This window comes from Schistocerca gregaria, chromosome 5 (genome assembly GCF_023897955.1).
Source record: "Schistocerca gregaria isolate iqSchGreg1 chromosome 5, iqSchGreg1.2, whole genome shotgun sequence".
Lineage (NCBI taxonomy): Eukaryota > Metazoa > Arthropoda > Insecta > Orthoptera > Acrididae > Schistocerca > Schistocerca gregaria.
Genome location: NC_064924.1, coordinates 154,345,250 through 154,366,349, shown reverse-complemented (window position 1 = coordinate 154,366,349; position 21,100 = coordinate 154,345,250). Strand labels below are relative to the sequence as shown.

The 21,100-nt window shown below is 43.5% G+C and overlaps 1 protein-coding gene across 1 annotated transcript in view; it reads left to right on the top strand.

The window, feature by feature from the left end:
* The window catches only part of LOC126272947 (lachesin-like), a 384,023-nt gene that overhangs the window by 324,723 nt on the left and 38,200 nt on the right, over positions 1-21,100 (top strand). The window contains exons 4-5 of the mRNA XM_049976245.1: positions 3,530-3,715; positions 13,553-13,739. Coding sequence (XP_049832202.1) covers positions 3,530-3,715; positions 13,553-13,739 — 373 coding nt within the window. The remainder of the gene's footprint in view (positions 1-3,529; positions 3,716-13,552; positions 13,740-21,100) is intronic.

The window sequence follows — 21,100 nt, the reverse complement described above, 5'->3', positions numbered from 1 at the left end:
ACTTGCATTCGCGCGGGCGTGCAATCCGACACTTCGCAGCGCGAGGAGTAGAAGAAGCGCATCGAGTGTGGGAAAACCACAACTTCTGGCCCTATGTCGATCTGCGTGAGTTTAGCATGACCACGCAAGCCGCACAGACGACTATGTCATTAGGCGAGATAGTATTGGCAATCTCCGGCACATCCTGCCAAGCTGTGCAAAGTTTATTCTCCCTCTCTCTCGGTCACCAGACGAGTGAACATTACGTAGGTTGGAGGGCGCCTGATGTGAGAGGAAACAGAGGCTGCTGGGGATGCAGCCAGCACTGTTTGACAACACTTGACGTACCCTCATATGCTGAGACATGGGAGCAGAGGCTGCTGGGGTGCAGACAGCACTGTTTGACAACACTTGACGTACCCTCATATGCTGAGACATGGGAGCAGGAAAAGCAACCTGAATACTGTTGAAAATGACCGCTTTGGTGATCCAGGTGTTATTATTTGGGAGGCGCAATGCTGCTTAGGCGTAGGTATACTGCCTCCAAATCTTTGAACACGGTACACTCACCAATCAAAGTTATTGTGGCACTGTACTTCTTCCCAACGTGCGTCATTTCAGGGGTGCATTCGATACTGACCAAATTTTTTATGTATGACAATGCGCGATCGCATTGTACAGAGTAGGTGGAGGAGCTCTTGGGATGAGAGGATATTCGTCGAACACACTGACTTGCCATTCCGACGACTTAAACTCCATCGAGGACGTGTGGGATGTGATGGAGAGACGTACTGGAGGACATCCGCACGCACCGACGACCATCTAGCAGTTGTCAACCGCACTAGTAGGTCAATGGAACACCCTTCCACAGGCATTCCTTATCAGCATTGTGGCCAGCAAGGGAGCACGTTGCAAAGCATTGACTTCCATCCGAGGTGATGGCACACACTATTACAAACCATGTCCAGGCCTTTCAGGGGACCGTGACGAATCGCGGTGAGTTTGGTGTAATGATTATCTTTGAGTAAAAGTATAATTGCTGTACTATACAGTAGCAGGTCTTTCGAAGTCCTGTAGATTTGTTATTAGACAGTGATACATCATGCGAAGCTTACTTCCTTTCCTTCAGGCAAGGTTCTCATTGACATGAGCAAAAAAAAAATATGAAGTTTAGAAATTTTTGTTGAGACAATGAAAAGACATACAAAGTATCTGATTGGGGATTATGATTGACCATACTTTGAACTTTATTTAAGATTTTAAACACAAAACAAAAAAGTGGTGCCTGTAGTTACGTAAAACCAAACATAGATAGCATCAGCCGATACTACATTAAATTTACGGGAGATTGTACCTAACCACAATGATATAACCTTAAATTTAACGAAATCGTGCTAACGTGAAGTCTGATTTCGTTTTCTGGGTTTTTTCGCTCTTTACAGCTTTACAAAAAATAGTTCATTTTAACAAATTTCATATATTATAGGTATAAACTCTCAAGAAACGTCTTTACTTTTAGGGGGTTCAAAGGCAGAAGTTAATAGGTCAAACCGTTTACATTTTAAGCTGCATGCAGTTTTGAAAAATTGTCCTTCGAATAAAATTTGCTGAAAATTTAGTGAGAGCTTTCGTATGTATTATTAGTTCAATCTGCATAAAAACTGCATGTCCTCATCACAAATGAGAAGTTATATTTTCGAAATTCGAAACGGATAACCCAATATGGTGACCAAAAATTATCTTTTATAAACAGTGACAAAAATTTGACCAAAAAAAGTATTTTCGTTACTTACATTTAGTCTGCAATTCAAGAACCGTATATCAACAAAACTTCCAACTCAATATTGTTCCCGGGGAGCAATTCCCTCGTTCTTCTTGGCGAGAAAAGCTGACGTGGGTGAGCTGAATATGATGCGTTTTGCAGCCTGCACGAGATGTTCGTTAGCTTTTATGACGAACATTTTTGCAAGCATACTGCAATGTAAATCATTTTGCGAACTTGCCTCAGGGCACGACAGATTTTTTGCCTGAGCCGGGCGTCTCCGAGTGAGAGCGTCCCACGGTGCTGGTGACGGTGCTTAGAATAATGGCTGTAGACACATTTGTTATGCACGAATTAAAAAAAAGTCCCGTCCCAAAATTCTACATGTATATACGTTTATAAAGATGCAACAAAAAACATTTGTTTACGACTATGTTGAATGAAAACCTAAATGAGAATGTTATTGATGCAGGTCACCTTTACCGTAGATATGTTGTATGTTGTTGTTGTGGTCTTCAGTCCAGAGACTGGTTTGATGCAGCTCTCCATGCTTCTCAATCCTGTGCAAGCCTCTTCATCTCCAGGTACCTACTGCAACCTACATCCTTCTGAATCTGCTTAGTGTATTCATGTCTTGGTCTCCCTCTACGATTTTTACCCTCCACGCTGCCCTCCAATGCTAAATTGGTGATCTCTTGATGCCTCATTACCCATCGTACCAACCGATCCCTTCTTCTAGTCAAGTTCTGCAGCAAATTCCTCTTCTCTCCAATTCTGCTCAGTACCTCCTCATTAGTTATGTGATCTACCCATCTAATCTTCAGCATTCGTCTGTAGAAAAACATTTCAAAAGCCTCTATTCTCTTCTTGTCCTAACTATTTATCGTCCACGTTTCACTTTCATACATGGCTACACTCCATACAAATACTTTCAGAAAAGACTTCCTGCCACTTAAATCTATACTCAATATTAACAAATTTCTTTTCTTCAGAAACGCTTTCCTTGCCATTGCCAGTGTACAATTTATATCCTCTCTACTTCGACCATCATCAGTTATTTTGCTTACCCTCAGAATCACCCGATTTGAATCGACTACATTCCATTATCCTCATTTTGCTTTTGTCGACTTTCATCTTATATCCTCCTTTCAAGACACTGTCCATTCCGTGCAACTGCTTTTCCAAGTTCTTTGCTGTCTCTGACAGAATTAAAATGTCATCGGCGAATCTCAAAAAAATGCTTCAAATGGCTCTGAGCGCTAAGGGACTCAACTGCTGTGGTCATCAGTCCCCTAGAACTTAGAACTACTTAAACCTAACTAACCTAAGGACATCACACACATGCATACCCGAGGCAGGATTCGAACATGCGACCGTAGCGGTCGCGAGGTTCCAGACTGTAGCGCCTAGAACCGCTCGGCCACTCCGGCTGGCGGTGAATCTCAAAGTTTTTATTTCTTCTACATGGATTTTAATACCTACTCCGAATTTTTCTTTTGTTTCCATTACTGCTTGCTCAATGTAAAGATTGAATAAGATCGGGTATAGGCTAGAACCCTGTCTCACTCCCTTCCCAACCACTACTACCCTTTCATGCCCCTCGACTCATATAACTACCGTCTGGTGTCTGTACAAATTGTAAATAGCCTTTCGCTGCCTGTATTTTACCCCTGCCACCTTCAGAATTTGAAGGAGAGTATTCCAGATAATGGTTCCGATATCTTTTTCAGGACGTGCACTCTGTTTCAGCTGCAGACGTTGCAAGTGTGGTGTTGCTTTGTGCGGCAGGTGGCGTGGATCAAGTCTGACTCGAAGGCGATCCTGGCGATCCACACGCACATGGTGGCGCACAACCCGCGGCTGGCCGTCACGCACAACGGCCACAACACGTGGAGGCTGCACGTCAGCAACGTCCAGCGCGCCGACTCCGGCTCCTACATGTGCCAGGTCAACACCGACCCCATGAAGTACATGGTCAGTTCTGCCCAAGAATTCTGTTGTCTTCACTCTGTTTCACATCGTGTGTTGTATATTTAAACGTAAACAACGCCGTAAAACGAAACTAAATCCAGCACATGATGACGATGGAATTGTCACTGTGTCACTGACAAATCTAGCAGGCGCCAATGGAGAGATAGTAAATTCCAATTTTATCTACGGTTATTTGAACATCAGCAGACCTCGAAAAACGAAAATGTTAAAATGATTACGCCGAAATTTGTTGCTCTTTCCACAGTTCCCGAGTTAAGTGGTTTTCGAGGACATAGACAAGTGCAAACAAACTTAACTGTACGTTAGATAAAACTTGATATTATGATTGAAATAAACATTTGCCCACTGCTGTGCGCACAAGTTTCCCCATGGCGCTGTAGCTAAAAATAAGGCAAAAAATAAATAAATTTATCCATTATGGAGCTGTACAATCTTGTGATAACGTGTAGAATGAAATATAAATGCAGAGAGCTGTGACCAGTTAAGAATGAAATATTACTTTCGTTCATGAACTCATTCTCCAGCGTTTCCAGGCTCATCTTCATAAGTTTACTTATCTTATCCCTGGCATTTTGCTAGGCGGTGGACGTTACTTTATGTGACACAAAGCTTTTATTTTCATTACTTATTAGCCATTGAATTAAGCATTCTTCACTATACTTCCAACTTTGTAAAATTTTTTGTTGTAGTTCTGTTCCTTGTGACACTCAAGAGCTTACACAATATGATAACATGTAGTAGATGATAACAAATAGTACTTCAAAGTGTGGCTGATAGACAATGACAATCGAACCTGTAAGTTGTTTGTTGATACGAATACCGCTCACACTGCTGCATGAAGCAGCAATGTGCTGCAAACATGAACACGTAAACGTCTGCATTTAATCTGAAAATTAGTCTGAAAATGGCCCGAAAAATATAATTCGTGAAAATAAATTAATAATTTATAAGCGAATAGTTACAGGTGCCTGTATTTATATTTCACTGAGTAGAAGATTTGCTTATCAGACTATTGTTACGATCTTCTGTCGTATTCAGATGACATCGGACTGTATCAAAATGCCACACCTACAAGTACTGTTTCTGTCGTTGTGACACGAATGATTACGTTTATTTAGCATCAAAATGGGTACAAAACGTACGTCTCAATCTAAGCCATAAGAAGACACAGCTAATCTAAATATAATACCGATAGCTTTCTAAGACTTGAGACATTGTCATACGATAAGCATGTACCTTTTAAATCTTCATATAATAATTTATTACACCTAGATCGCCAGATTACTGAAATATTTACAATACGAGTTTCGCCCATTTACTGATATCTTCAGATGTGATATGTAATCCACTAAGAATTTCGTCAAGATATATAGAAATTCAAATTATGCACTATGAACATCATGAAATGGTAATAAAGGCGTAATTAAATTGTATGTCAAGTTGTCACATGGGAAGACAGTCTCATAATTATCAATCATTAGGTAATTCTGCCATAATAAATCCTTACACCGAAAGCTGGCCAGAGAATAATTTCGTCAAGTAGTTTGTCTCATACTTGTAGATGGTTCTCAGTTAGTAGTGGTTAAATTCGGTTTCCAGAACAGATTACAGTCTACATCAGTCTTATCAACTCTGACACTTCCCCGCTACTCCCTTAATCACCCACCAAGGTCACCACTCCCATTTTCCCTCAATGTTCCATCCCCATCCATCAAGGTCTCCCCATCCTGTTTCCAATCAAGGCAACTCCTTTCTCTTACTCTCATTCTCTTACAATTATACTATCTTCCGCTTCATTTCCCCTTACAATTAAACTATCTCTACTTCATTTCCCCTCCCTGACTATATGTGCTGGAATGGCATCTGTCCATACAGCATATGGTATGAGAGATGTCAGCCTTCTAAAACTGTTTGAACAACACACCTGGGAACAGACAGAAAGGAAGGGGGGACGTAGGGGGTGCAGGGAATTTTAGAGGGAATGGAAAGAGGAGGATAGGGTGACCTTGAGAGCGAGCAGATGACCTTGATGGGGACTGAGAGCGTGTGAACTTGACAGTTGAAGGAGAGGTATAATCTTGGAATGCTACAAATATCTGTCTAGACTGTTCCACCTCTTAAAAGTGTCTAGGATGTTTGATTAGATGCAACTGAAGGCCTGAATTCCCTAAATCCCATAAGAAAATGAATGGCTAAATAAAATAAAGAAGTAAGTAACATATCATTGCTTTTACAGTGTGCTGTAGTCGAACATTACGTTGAGCGCAAATTATGTGATATAACTGACAATATGAGGATCAGTTAGTACTCATGAGAAATTCACCAATAGGTAGGAAAGAATTAGTAGCTAATAGGCACAGTATGTAATATTTATCTTCAGCTGTGTTTTATACCGAAAGCAGTTTTATGTCAATCAACACTTAAGCCATTAAGCCTGTTATTCCTGTTTCTACAATTAATTTTTCGAATTTGTCTGTTGGGTGAAAAAATGGGAATATGCTGCTCCTGCACTAATATCTTCAAGGAAAGAAGTAGATGGAATACCCAACTATTTGAACTATACTGTGCTGAACTTAACCATCGTTAACGTTTGGTTTAAGAATCACGAAAGAAGGTTGTATATGCAGAAGAGGCCTGGAGACTCTGGAAGGTTTCAGATAGAGTATATAATAGTAAGACTGAGATGTTTTCAGATAGATTATATAATGGTAAGACAAAGATCGTTTTAGGTAGATTATATAATGGTAAAGCAGAGATTTAGGAACCAGGTTTTAAACTGTAAGACATTTCCAGGGGCAGATGTGGATTCTGACCACAATTTATTGGTTATGAACTGTATATTAAAACTAAAGAGACTGCAAAAAATTAAGAACTTAATGATATGCTACTTAGATAATCTGAAAGAACCAGATTTTGTAGAGATTTTCAGAGAGAGTGTTAGGGGAAGATGGACAAGAACAGGGGAAAGAAATACAGTAGAAGAAGAATGGGTATATCTGAGAGATGAAGCAGTGAAGGCAGCAGAGGGTCAAGTAGGTAAAAATACTATCAGTTTAATAAGTCACGCCGCGCGATATTAGCCGAGCGGTCTCAGGCGGTGCAGTCATGGACTGTAAGGTTGGTCCCGGCGGAGGTTCGAGTCCTCCCTCGGGCATGGGTGTGTTTGTTTGTCCTTAGGATAATTTAGAATAAGTAGCGTGTAAGCTTAGGAATTAATGACCTTAGCAGTTCAGTCCCACGAGATTTCACACACTTTACATTCATAAGTCACGGCTGCAAAATACTAACACGAATTCCTTACAGGTGAATGAAAAAACTGGTAAAAGCCGACTTCGGGGAGGATCAGTTTGGATTGCATAGAAATGTTGGGACACGCGAGCCAATGCTGACCCTACGGCTTATCTTAGAAGATATATTAAGCAAAGGCAAACTTACATTTCTATCATTGATAGAGAAAGCTTTTGACAGTGTTGACTGAAATACTCTTTCAAATTATGAAGGTTGCACGGGTCAAATACATGGATGGCAACGCTATTTACAATATGTACAGAAATCAGATGGCAGTTATAAGAGTCGAGGGGAGTAATGATTGAGAAGGGAGTGAGGTACGGTTGTAGACTATCCACGATGTTTTTTAACCTGTATATTGAGCAAGCGATAAAGGAAAGAAAAGAAAAATTTGGAGGAAGAATTAAAATCCACGGAGAAGAAGTAAAAACTTTGAGGTTCACCGAAGAAATTGTAATTCTGTCTCTGACAGCAAAGGAACTGGAAGAGCAGTTGAACGGAAAGGACAGTGTCTTGAAAAGAGGATATACGATGAAAATCAACAAAAGCAAAACGAGGATAATGGAATGTAGTCGAATTAGATCAGATGACGCTGAAGGAATTAGATTAGGAAATGAGACACTTAAAGCAGTCGATGTGTTTTGCCATTTGGGTAGCAAAATAACTGACGATAATCGAAGTAGAGAGGATATAAAATGTGGACTAGCTATGGCAAGGAAAGCGTTTTTGAAAAAGAGAAATTCATTAACATTGAGATGAGACTTAAGTGTTAGGAAGTCCTTTCTGAAAGTATTTTTTTGGATTGTAGCCATGTATGGAAGTGAAACATGGACGATAAATATTTAGACAAGTAGGGAATAGAAGCTTTCGAGATGTGGTGCTACAGAAGAATGCTGATGAACAGATGGAATAAAGGATGGGGTCCCTCCACGCTCACACCAACGTGGTGACCAAACCAAAAGTTCTACTGTCACCTCCGTAAACATGTTAGATTTTGAATGAGGCGTTACATGATGCGGTCTGTGATGTTATCCATTCGTCTGGGTAAGATTACTCATTGAAATGGTCCATCAGGAGATAGAAGTGGTCGAAAACGATTGGAGGGTAGCGGTTGTAAGGGCAGAGGAGAAAAAGTGCCAAGGCAAGAGCCAAGGGAAAAAAAAAACCTGCGACAGTAGGACGGGTAGTAAGGGCAGTAGCGGCTTGCTAGCTGAGACAGAGCATGCAAGGTGAGGTAAGGGTAGCGTGAGGTACCGTGCATCGTTACGTATGTGCTGCGTGTTCGTTAAGTGGGTCAGTCTGGGTGCTGCGGCTGGGCTAGAGTGTAGTCTCACGGGCCTGCTGCAGTGGCTTCCTCCCTGTAACAAAGGAATTTGGCGCGGCAAAGCATGCGTTGCTATTACGCCTTCTACTGCGCCGTGTCGTCAGTGACTTGGGACAGCTTCATCAGGCTGTGCAGAGCGGTGGAGGTCGGCCGCCGTTCGGCGTCCTCCTCTACTACACTGCTCGGGCCTTCTGCAGTGTAGCTCCGAGCAGCTCCGTTTGTTCAGAGAGCTGCGCCGATTCAGTGTCGGAGCAATGCAGGCCGTTCGCTCGGGCTCGTGCGATGAAGGCTGCCCTTTTGTCCTCTCGGTCCCTTGCGGGGGCCGCTCCCGCAGCGGTCGGCTTCGCCATCGGTACCGCCGGGGCGGCGGTTGTCTTCTTTGCACCTTTCACCTGCGGTGCTGCTGGGGCAACCGCTGGGACAGCCGCGCGAACGCCCTCCTGCGAGGTCTCAGGAGTCTTGGCAGGTTCTGCAGCACTGAGGCCTTGGGCGAAGACTGCACGCAGTTGCCTCAAGGCCTCTTCCTTCTCTGCAGCCACTGCGGCTGCGGGTAGATCACGTAACTAATGAGGAGCGACTGAACAGAATTGGGGAGAAGAGGAATTTGTGGCACAACTTGGCTAGAAAATGGCATCGGTTGGTAGGACATGTTGTGTGGCATCAAGGGATTACCGCTTTAGTTTTGGAGGGCACCGTGGATGGTAAAAACCATATAAGGAGACCAAGAGATGAATACACGAAGCAGATTGAGAAGGATGTAGGTTGCAGTAGGTACTCAGAGATGAAGAGGCTTGCACAGGATAGAGAAGCATGCAGAGTTGCAACAAACCAGACTGAAGAGATCGACAACAACTGTGCTGAAAACTCTTTTCTCAAAACGGAACTATTTCGCATTATATACCTTTTGTCTTGCATAAATTTTGCTTGGGTCAAGCAGCAACACCAAAATATCACATCATTTGTCATTACTGTTATGAAATGAAGCAAATTTCTGTGATTTTTATTTTATTTTATGTACATTTGAAAACGTAAAGGTTCGTTTCAGCGTTTGTGTAGTTCTGAATATGTGGTCGAGTTGTGTTCATAAAAATTTTAACGATGTCAATCATTTATAACTGCTGATTATATGTCTTAAATAACTTATAGGTGCAAACATCCTACATATTTCCTACAGTGAGTGTTTCCGTAAAATTAATGAGGAGGAACTGCGTGAATACCGTTCATTAATGTACACAGAAATTTATGTAACAACGTATTGTAAAAATGATCATGATTTCAGATTCATTGCAATATTTCTATCATTTCAAACGAAGAACCTGCTTAATATCTAGAAATTTTACTGATAAAAGGTCATTCATAGACAACAAGAGGAACAAGTGCCCTGAGATGTAACACTGAGCGACAGCTGTCGTAACTGCTTCCAAGACGGTTTATGTATGCCGTCTTAGCTATCGAAATGTTTTGTTTTCTGTTACAAAGATAAGATTTTAAAGATTTTGCCTCATTTTACACAACACCGTAATTTTCTTATTTTAGTAGTCGAGATATTATGTCGTTGACAAAAACCTTTCTGCGTTAGAGTGATCACAATTGCGTTTCTTAGTAATCGCCGTTTCCAGGTTACTGAAATCAAAGAAAAAGGAGCACAGCCAAAATCTATGTAAACAACATTTTTATTTTTTCATAACTAGAAAGGCAACTGGATTTTAGACACAGAAAAATAAATAAAGTAAATTTAACGAGCGACTGGAGTGTAAATTAACGGCACAAAGTAAATATGTAAAATATAGGTTTTAGTTAGTATGAAAAACTTTCTGTAGTTCATTTACTAAATATAGGCAGTGATGTTCGGAAGTCATAGGTGGAAGCACGACTGGGAATGAAAGTTTAAGTTAATCCTGGAAACTATCACAAATCTCGAGCCATGTAAACAATGTGTTCTACACGGGAAAAAAAGTTCAATGCGCTATTTCATGTGCCTTCGCGTACGCGGGAAGAAATTCAAATATGGGGTACGATAAGAAAGATATGGGGCCTAATGACCAGGCCCAGGTGTATCAAAATTCATCTTGGTATGGGTGCTACGGCATAACTGGTCTTGGTTTGCAGTACCCAAAAACAGCAGTTTCATTCAGGTACTTGACAGTTGCGTAAGCATAGTAGTGAAAGTAATACCACTTCAGCAACTTTGAAAATGAGGAGTTTTTAATGATTATGTAGAGTTCACATTCAAGCTTGCAACTCCTTCGTCTGATGGAACAAAATAATGGGAAAACATTTTTGTGAAATGAAAATGACAATAGATTTAATGTGTAGAATGTTTTGAAACTACATATGAGAATGCGGCTGAGTCATAAGATTTTTTTTATGTTTAGAATATGGTGATGATGATAAAGTTGGTCTCAAAATTCTTAAATCAATGTAGCCCAAACTATGGAAAGAAAGCGGGGCTGAGCATTACAGTCCTCGTTTCAGGGGGTGGACTGGAGTTCAGATTCTGGCAAAATTTTAATGCCTTCACACCCAATCGAAACAGAGAAGGCTATAATCTCTACAACAGATCTTTGACGAGAAGTGAGGAGCTCTCACAACCAGCGCAGTAAACTGAAGGGAATAGTTTTTGTGCTTGTACGAGGTAACTGCTCTTCACACGCATTTCACAGTTAAATTTGTCGCCAGAGAACAACTATTGTACATTAGTGTTCCAATATTGGTAACATTAGTGTCTCGGCTCTCGACATACATTGCAAGATTTTTCATGTTCATGCAGTAATACTATGACATTATCCTGAAAATAAAACAACTGTACCACGGAATCCTAATAAAGACGAAAATTCATCAGTGTTACAATATTTTTCTAAACCACTGTTCACGACAAGCAGGTAATCTTTATGCGAGTTTCGGTCTGGTACAAATTTTTAATTCTCACTATATGTTCATATGTGGAATTCAAAAGAGTTGAGAAATTTAATTAATTTTTATTTAACGAATTATAAACTGGATGTGAGTAATATAGAAGCATATGGAAAGAGATAATAAATGTTCATTGTGCCCTTTTCCAGATGGGCGGCAAACATCTAAGCTGTAGCCGAATTCGTGGTTTTGCTTTTGCAGAGACGTCTACTTTGTTTAACTTTCTTCAATCGTGGGCTTACACGTTTAGTAGTTACGTTATCAGTCCGCCCGATTAGCCGTGCGGTCTAACGCACGGCTAAGTGGACTATGAAGGAGCGCCTGGTCCCCGGCACGAATCCGCCAGGCGGACTTGTGTTGAAGTCCGTGGAGCCGCCCAGTCTGTAGATAGTTTTTAGGCGGTTTTCCATTTGCGACAGCGAATGCTGGCTGACTCCCCTTATTCCGCCTCAGGTCCACTATGTCGACGATTGCTGCGGAAACATCTCCATGTAAGCGTACACCATACTTACTCTACAGCGAAAACATAGGGGTTACACTCGTTTGGTGTGAGACGTTCCCTTGGGGGTCCGCAAGGGGCCGAACCGCACAATGACCCTCAAAGAGTGGTTCGGTGTGGGCGGCGGAGGTGTGGACTTCGATAGTCGTCGTGGGGTTGTGGACCACTGCGGCTGCGGCGGGGACGGAGCCTCTCCGTCGTTTCTAATTCCCCGGTTAACACATCCACACAATACAACAAAATTACGTGTTCAATGCGTTGGAGGCCGGCCGATGTAGCCGAACGGTTCTAGACGCTTCAATCCGGAACAGCACTGCTCTTACCATCGCAGGTTCGAATCTTGCCTCAAACATGGATGTGAGGCATTGGAGACGACTGACCACTGCACTGAAATATCTCACTTACTTTGTGCAAACTCAAGAACGCAAAAAAACCTTACCTTACATGGTAAATACCTTACTCAAAACTGACGGAAAGTGTCCGTCTATTTGTGCGAGCAGTCTACGAGTCTTTTTCTTAACTATCAGCGTGCTAGTGGTGGAAATTTAAACTTTAGATTATCCTGTTTGCATCATCATCATCATCATCATCATCATTTAAGACTGATTATGCCTTTCAGCGTTCAGTGTGGAGCATAGCCACCTTATAAAATTCATCCATGATCCCCTATTCAGTGCTAACAATGGTGCCTCTTCTTATGTTAAACCTATTACTTCAAAATCATTCTTAACCGAATCCAGGTACCTTCTCCTTGGTCTGCCCGTACTCCTCCTACCCTCTACTGCTGAACCCATGAGTCTCTTGGGTAACCTTGCTTCTCCCATGTGTGTAACATGACCCCACCATCTAAGCCTGTTCATCCTGACTGCTACAACTATAGAGTTCATTTCCAGTTTTTCTTTGATTTCCTCATTGTGGACACCCTCCTGCCATTGTTCCCATCTGCTAGTACCTGCAATCATCCTAGCTACTTTCATATCCGTAACCTCAACCTTATTGATAAAGTAACCTGAATCCACCCAGCTTTCGCTTCCATACAACAAAGTTGGTCGAAAGATTGAACGGTGCACACATAACTTAGTCTTGGTACTGACTTTCTTCTTGCAGAAGAGAGTAGATCGTAGCTGAGCGCTCACTGCAATAGCTTTGCTTCAGCTCGCTTCCAGTTCTTTCACTATGTTGCCATCCTGTGAGAATATGCATCCTAAGTACTTGAAACTGTCCACCTGTTCTAACTTTGTTCCTTCTGTTTGGCACTCAATCCGTTTATATTTCTTTCCCACTGACATTACTTTCGTTTTGGAGATGCTAATCTTCATACCATAGTCCTTACATTTCTGATCTACCTCTGAAACATTACTTTGCAAACTTTCAATCGAATCTGCCATCACAACTAAGTCATCCGCATATGCAAGACTGCTTATTTTGTGTTCACATATCTTGATCTCACCCAGCCAGTCTATTGTTTTCAACATATGATCCATGAATAATATGAACAACAGTGGAGAGAGGTTGCAGCCTTGTCTTACCCCTGAAACTATTCTGAACCATGAACTCAATTTACCGTCAACTCTAACTGCTGCCTGACTATCCATGTAAAGACCTTTAATTGCTTGCAAAAGTCTGCCTCCTATTCTATAATCTCTTTGCAAGAGGAAAAAAATGTTAACATTATAAGATTTTACTGTGCCTCTCCTAAATTAAACATCACGTGCAGCAGAAGCAGACGCAGTGTACTGCCACTGTGCTGGACTAAGTCGTAGTGTTGGGTCTGAGGCAGTGTTTGGATGCGCAGACGGGCCACCTGGAGGTGGTGGTGCCCCCGGACATCGTGGACGACGGCGCCAGCGCAGCCTCCGCGGCGCCCGAGGGCGGCTCTGTGCGCATGCGCTGCACGGCCACCGGGGACCCGCCGCCGTCCGTCATCTGGAAGCGCGAGGACGGCCGCGACATCGTGCTCCGGCTGCCCGACGGCCGCCAAGGTGAGCTCACTACGCGCTGTCCTGTCTGCTTCGAAAGCTTGTTTTGGGCAATACTAGTATTCCTGTGCTAGGAAGGAGATTAGCGACTTGTTTACCCCCAAAATTGTGTGCGATAATGGAGCAAGTAAAGGAATTCCCCTGCCCCTCAATTAAAATTACACAGGACTAAACCAATGAGGCAAACAGCTGAATACTGACACAGACACAGTCTAAGACCACTTTCCTCGATAAAACAACTCAATACAACAGCGATTCTGCCTACTTTTGTTTCGAAAAGTCATTGCAGGTTTTGTTACAGAAACAGCTACTAACAACTAACTTAAACTTGTTATCCTTTAACTCCTTTTGTTGCTCCTTGCCATTACACATTTCGAACTGTCTTTCATAACCAGATAGGTAGGCAACAGGATGAACTGTTAGTCAGATGTTGCTTGTTTTCCGTGACATGGTGCCCTATTGTGAAAATATTCTCATAGGAAATTGCATAATAACTGTTTAGCACAACTGCACACTTCAAAAAAAGTTTTGTGTAACCGCGGTTCCCAGAACTGCTGAAGATAGACGTTGGTTATTGTATCACAGACACAGTCTCTTTGACTGTTCAGAGACGTCACTAAACCCGCCAAAGATGTAAACAACCATGCATGAGCAGCGCCTGTCAGACAGAGGGGGACCGACAGCCGATCAGTTCCAGTCATTCCATCAGAAAGGAGATACACGGCTGGTGTTGTCTGTAGCTAAACCATGCCTAGACGGTCAAAATCGTCCGCATTGTTACTTTGTGCCAGGAAGGGCTCTCAACAAGGGAAGTGTCCAGGCGTCTCTCAGTAAAACAAACCGATGTTGTTCGGACATGGAGGAGATACAGACAGGAACTGTAGATGACATGCCTCGCTCAGCCCACCAAAGGGCTACTACTACATTGGATGACCGCTACCTACGGATTATGGCTCGGAGGAACCCTGAAACAACGCCATCATGTTCAATAAAGCTTTTTGTGCAGCTACTGGACGTCGTGATACGACGCAAACTGTGTGCAATACGCTGCATGATGAGCAACTTGACTCCCGACGTCCATGGCGAGGTCCATTTTTGCAACCACGACACCACGCAGCGCGGTACAGATGGGCCCAGCAACATGCTGAATGGACCGCTCAGAATTGGCATCACGTTCTCTTCACCGATCAGTGTTGCAATTGCCTCCAACCAGACAATCGACGGATATGCGTTTGGAGGCAACCCGGTCAAGCAGAAAGTCTTTGACACACTGTCCAGCAAGTGCAGCAAGGTGAAGGTTCGCTGATATTTTGGGGTGACATTATGTGGGGCCAACGTGCGCCGCTGGTGGTCAGAGAAGGTGCTGTAACTGCTGTACGATACGTGAATGCCATCCTCCGACCGACAGTACAACTATATCGGCAGCATTTTGGCGAGGCAGTCGTCTTCATGGACGACAATTATCGCCCCCATCGTGCACATCTTGTGTATCGCTTCCTTTAGGATAACGACATCGCTCGACTAGAGTTGCCAACATGTTCTCCAGGCGCGGACGCTATCGAACATGCGCGGGACAGATTGAAAAGACCTGTTTGTAGACGAGCCACCAACCACTCTGAGGGATCTACGCCGAATAGCCGTTGAGGAGTGGGACAATCTGGACTAACAGTGCCTTGATTAATTTGTGGATAGTATGCCACGACGAATACAGGCATGCATCAATGCAAGAGGACGCGTTACTGAGAATTAGAGGTACCGGTGTGTACAGCAGTATGGACTACCACCTGTGAAGGTCTCACTGTATGGTGGGACAACACGCAATGTGTGGTTTTCACGAGCAATAAAAAGGGCAGAAAAGATGTTTATGTTGATCTCTATTCCAATTTTCTGCACAGGTTTTGGAACTCCTGGAACCGAGGTAATGCGAACCTTATTTTGATGTGTGTACTTAAAGTGAACGTGCGTTGATGTTGTTGAAGGCTTATGTTTTTATTTAATGTATCCCTATAACACACACCAACATCGTAATAACCGTATCCCAGTGTTTCAGACACAATCACGAAGAAACAAGATGAAAGATGGGTCTTTATTAGCACTTTTACAACAAACATTCTGATTTTGATCAACTTAAGGTGTTTGCATATGCCGAATTCTTACGCAAACACTTCAAAGCAAAGAATACACGTTTATGTCAAATAAACGCAATTTCTGGCTATGATCGACGTCAACTGGCAATAACCATCCACAGACGGCGGTGCAAGACGTGTGAAGCGCGACTGACACGGAAAACAATAGCTCTCGTAATGCGAAAACAATGCGATTTATCTGTCGTCAAAGAGGGCATGCTCATTAATGTTCCAGCCAAGAGTAGAAGCATTTACGAAGCGACTAAGTTTGTAAACGTTTCGCGTGCCACCGTGGTTAAAGTATCCTGTGCATGGCAAAACGGCGCTATCCAATATTGGCGTCGTGGCAGCCGAGGTGCACCACGGGTGATGTATGACAGGGGTAAACGACAGCTGTAGAGATGTGCGCGGGTATATTGGCATGCAACTGCTAAGCAACTGAATATCTAAATGAACTAAGGATCTACTAACAGTGTCTCCTCAACGACAGTTCAGCGAAAGTTGCTGCGTATGGGTCTACATACCTCGTGCCTGGATCATGCACCCACGCTTACTGCTATTCATCGGCGACGAAGGCTGGAATTTGCGCGCCAGTACCACAAACGGACGTGAGTGGCGACAGTTGGCCGTTACAGATGAATAACGTTTTACGCTGCATCGGACAGATTGCTGTTGGCGTGTACGGCGTGAAACTTCTGAAAACGAACACACTGCCAACAATCGTCGGAACGCTCTAGGCAGTAGGGATGATCTTGTCATTCCTGAAGGCACAATGGATCAACACAAGCATGCCTCTATCCTTGAGAACCTTCTCCACCCGTACATGCAGTTTCCTTTTGCTTAGCATGATGGCGTCTATCACCAAAACAATGCAACCTGCCACACAGGTCGCAGTGTACGTGCTTGGTTCGAAGAGCACCACAATACCTCAACTGTATTCCCCTGGCCACCAAACTCCCCGTCGGCCACTGTGGCCGAGCGGTTCTAGGCGCTTCAATCCGGAACCGCGGTGCTGCTACGGTCGCAGATTGCAATCCTGCCTCGGGCATGGATGTGTGTGATGTCCTTAGATTAGTTAGGTTTAAGTAGTTCTTAGTCTAGTGGACTGATGACCTCAGATGTTAAGTCGGCGGCAGCATTGGAATCGGCATGTCTTCACATGCATATCGGTTCCTACCAGAACCTCAGTGACTCTCTGCAAGTATCACAGCAGTTTGCGCTGCAAAAGGCTTTTGACAGGTGCTCACATTAATGAGACTGGACAGTGTACATTATTTACTGTGAGTGTCATAGATTTATGTATTCGCCAATAGTGGAGAAATGGTCTATGTGCAGCAGAAAATAACACTGTTGTTCTTGTGGCGTTATGTTGCTAGAGTACCTGTTCACCGTGCGAACATTTCCCTGTTTGTTTTTCCAAAGCAGTCTGCTCCTAGCAGGTTGGCACATTATAATGAGTTGCCTTCTATGTGAATGAAGGATGAAACCTGGTGCCGGCACATCTCCCACTCCTCTCGAATAGCACTAACGGTGTCGCCGAGCTTTACGTCCCCATCAGACGGATGTACAGCCATCATCAACAGCGTCGCATTCCTTCACTTCACGAAATCCTGCGGAGACGTTTGGAATTTAATCCGTGACACTGACGAAAAAACAGGTGATTACGGACTTCATGCTACCACCCCTTCTGTCCTCTCTTTTGCAAAGGCAAAGGGAATACAGTCCATAGGTCATCCGTCCAAGTACTCGCAGCGCCCGACGACGCTTATATTCGTGATCTGATGGAAACAGCAGCACCGACCGCGGCACGGCGTTTGGCAATGAACTAAGATAAACGCAGAGCATTAAGAGTTTTGTTGTTGATGCACATCTTGTGTTATACACTGAAGCGCCAAAGAAACTCCTATAGCCATGCGTATTAAAATACAGACATATATAAGGACGCACAACGGTCGGCAGGGCCAATATAAGACAACTGTTCGTCGCAGTTGTTGGATTGGTTACTGCTGCTATAATGGCAGGTTATCAAGATTTAAATGAGTTCGGCGTGGTGTTAGAGTCGGAGCACGAGCGATGGGGCAGAGAATCTCCGAGGCAGCGATGAAGCGGGAATTTTCACGCATGACCATTGAGAGCCGGTTTCTCGGGATGGGGCAGGGTAAGGTTACGATCGTGCATGGGACCGTAATCAGTTACTCTCGGTTGCACAACAAATACGTAAACTTTTTGTAAAGAAATTAAATTTTTAAAACAACCTCTTACAACAAAACTCTTAAGGCTTTCGTGACCACTTGTTGACAAACTGCCTATTGGCTTCTGTCTCGGGTTCTTCGGCCTACGTTCATCTCATGATTTCGCTGATGTTTCGCCTGCACGAGTGGCTGGCATTGTCAAAGCTTCACCCTACATTGCCGGTGGTGAGGGTGGAGCTTCGACTATGCCAGCCATGCGTGCCGGCGAAACAGCAGTAAAATCATTAGATGAACGTCGGCCGAATAACCCGAGCCAGAAGTCAATAGGCAGTTTGTCAATCCCTTACAAAGACACAATTGACTGTGTGACGGCTGAAGGCCGTATCACAGAAAAAAATTCCACAATTTTACGACCGAAGGCCACCAACAGTAACCTCACACAACAAACGGCTGAAGGCCTGAATTAGAAATAAGAAGCAAAATTCTAAACAGCACATATTAAGATAAATACTTCGTTTTAAAACAAACTGTAAGACAGATGAAGACCTTATTACCAAAAAGTGAAATTATGACTCGGCTCAAGGCCACAAACAATTTCAAATAACAAACGGCAGAAGTCCTGAATTAGAAGTGAGGAAAACAATTACAAATAGCACTTTCAAAATAAAGCCCTTGCTTTTAGAACAAGTTTGCTTAGAAAAAAACCTACTGTAATACGGCTGAAGGCCTTATCACCAAATAAATGAAATTGTTGTCGTCTGAAGGCCATACAAATAATAATTAGAAAATTACAAATATCCTTAAAACAAACATCACAGTCTAAGGAATCAGGACAGGAGGTTCTCAGCAAGTGTTCCAAGGGTCGGCCTGGGAAGGTAACTCAAACACAAGGTAAGGTGAGACAGGCAGCCAAGAGACGTACTCACGTAACAAGATGGTAACTCACACTAGGGGCAGCTTAAGTGCCGACCGACTAACCAATCTGCCTAACGTCCAATCACCGGTACAATGATGGAATATTTTTAGGCAAAGGCGAAGAGACAGACAGCATTACCTCTTCAGAAAACACCCAAGGCCGAATGAAACACTAAAACCAAGGCAGACATCCCAAAAAAATTTGCACAGTACAATATAAGAGGCTGTCGAACAACACGCCATGTCAGACATCTTCAGCAAGACGAGGAAAGGTACACTGCCGGAAAAGTAGGCTAACCTCCAGGGCAGTAACTGGGGCGTTAGCGGCCACAAGACAGAACATACCGCTGGTTGCACTTCTCTAATAATACTAAATTCAATGACGAATAACAAATAGAGAAAGACGGCTGCAACATTTCCCCGCCTCGAAACACTTTACACGTTGCCGCCAGGCTCAGCGGCCCTGGGAGCAACAACCAGCCAACCAAAGGCGAGATCTCGGAGTAGTCGAACTTAAGCGTCCATGGTTCGGTGTGCAAAGAAGTCGTCGCTCTCGCAACTGTCCCTTCTCGATACGGCAGTGGCGGCACACCGCCCGCGGCCCTGGCTTGCCCTCACGCTACACGCACCTGCTCATTGTTGCGTCCCAACCGATCTGATGTCCGTTCTCAACCCTTACTCCAAATTGAGACAGCACTAAAATAACTGCTCATTTAAAAGCACAAGATACATACGGGTTCGGGAAAACAATTCCACCAACAACTCACAATACTAATACCAGTCACTGTGAAACGGACGAATTATAAGTCGGCACAAACAGAGAGAAGCCTGAAGCCGTCGGAAAACCAAATGTACGTCGTCCGCTGCGACGACCGACCTAACGACCAACTAACTGTCGTCTCCACTCAAGTCAGGCACGGGAAAGATCCCAGTATAAATCGTCAAATGACAACTTATCGCCATGAAGTCACTTCGACAGGCGGACATCATACACACACGCCTGTGAAAGTTGAACTATTCTAATATCACGGTCCATTCACTTAAAACTCACTGAATGTGGTCCTTGACGTGGTCTACATCCACATCTACATACATACTCCGCAATCCACCATACGGTGCGTGGCGGAGGGTATCTCGTATCACAACTAGCATCCTCTCTCACTGTTCCACTCTCAAACAGAACGAGGGAAAAATGACTGTCTATATGCCTCTGTACGAGCCCTAATCTCTCTTATCTTTTCTTTGTGGTTTATCCGCGAAATATAAGTCGGCGACAGTAAAACAGTACTGCAGTCAGCCTCAAATGCTGGTTCTCTAAATTTCCTGAGTAGCGATTCACGAAAAGAACGCCTCCTTTCCTCTAGAGACTCCCGCCCGAGTTCCTGAAGCATTTCCGTAACACTCGCGTGATGACCAGACCTACCAGTAACAAAATCTAGCAGCCCGCCTCTGACTTGCTTTTATATCCTCTCTCAATCCGACCTGATAGGGATCCCAAGCGCTCGAGCAGTACTCAAGAATAGGTCGCATTAGTGTTTTATAAGCGGTCTCTTTCACAGATGAACCACATCTTCCCAAAATTCTACCAATGAACCGAAGACGACTATCCGTCTTCCCCACAACTGCCATTACATGCTTGTCCCACTTTATATCGCTCTGCAATGTTGCGCTCAAATATTTAATCGACGTGACTGTGTCAAGCGCTACACTGCTAATGGAGTATTAAAACATTACAAGATTCTTTTTCCTATTCATCTGCATTAATTTACATTTATCTATATTTAGAGTTAGCTGTCATTCTTTACATCAATCACAAATCCTGTCCAATTAATCTTGTATCCTCCTACAGTCATTCAACGACGATACCTTCCCGTACACCACAGCATCATCAGCAAACAGCCGCACATTGCTATCCACCCTACACTAAAGATAACTTATGTAGATTGAAAACAACAGCGGTCCTACCACACTTCCCTGTGCCACTCCAGATGATACCCTCACCTCCGATAAACACTCACCATCGAGGACAACGTACTGGGTTCTTTTACTTAAGAAGTCTTCGAGCCACTCACATACTTGGGAAACAATCCCATATGTTCGGACCTTAGTTAGGAGTCTGCAGTGGGGCACC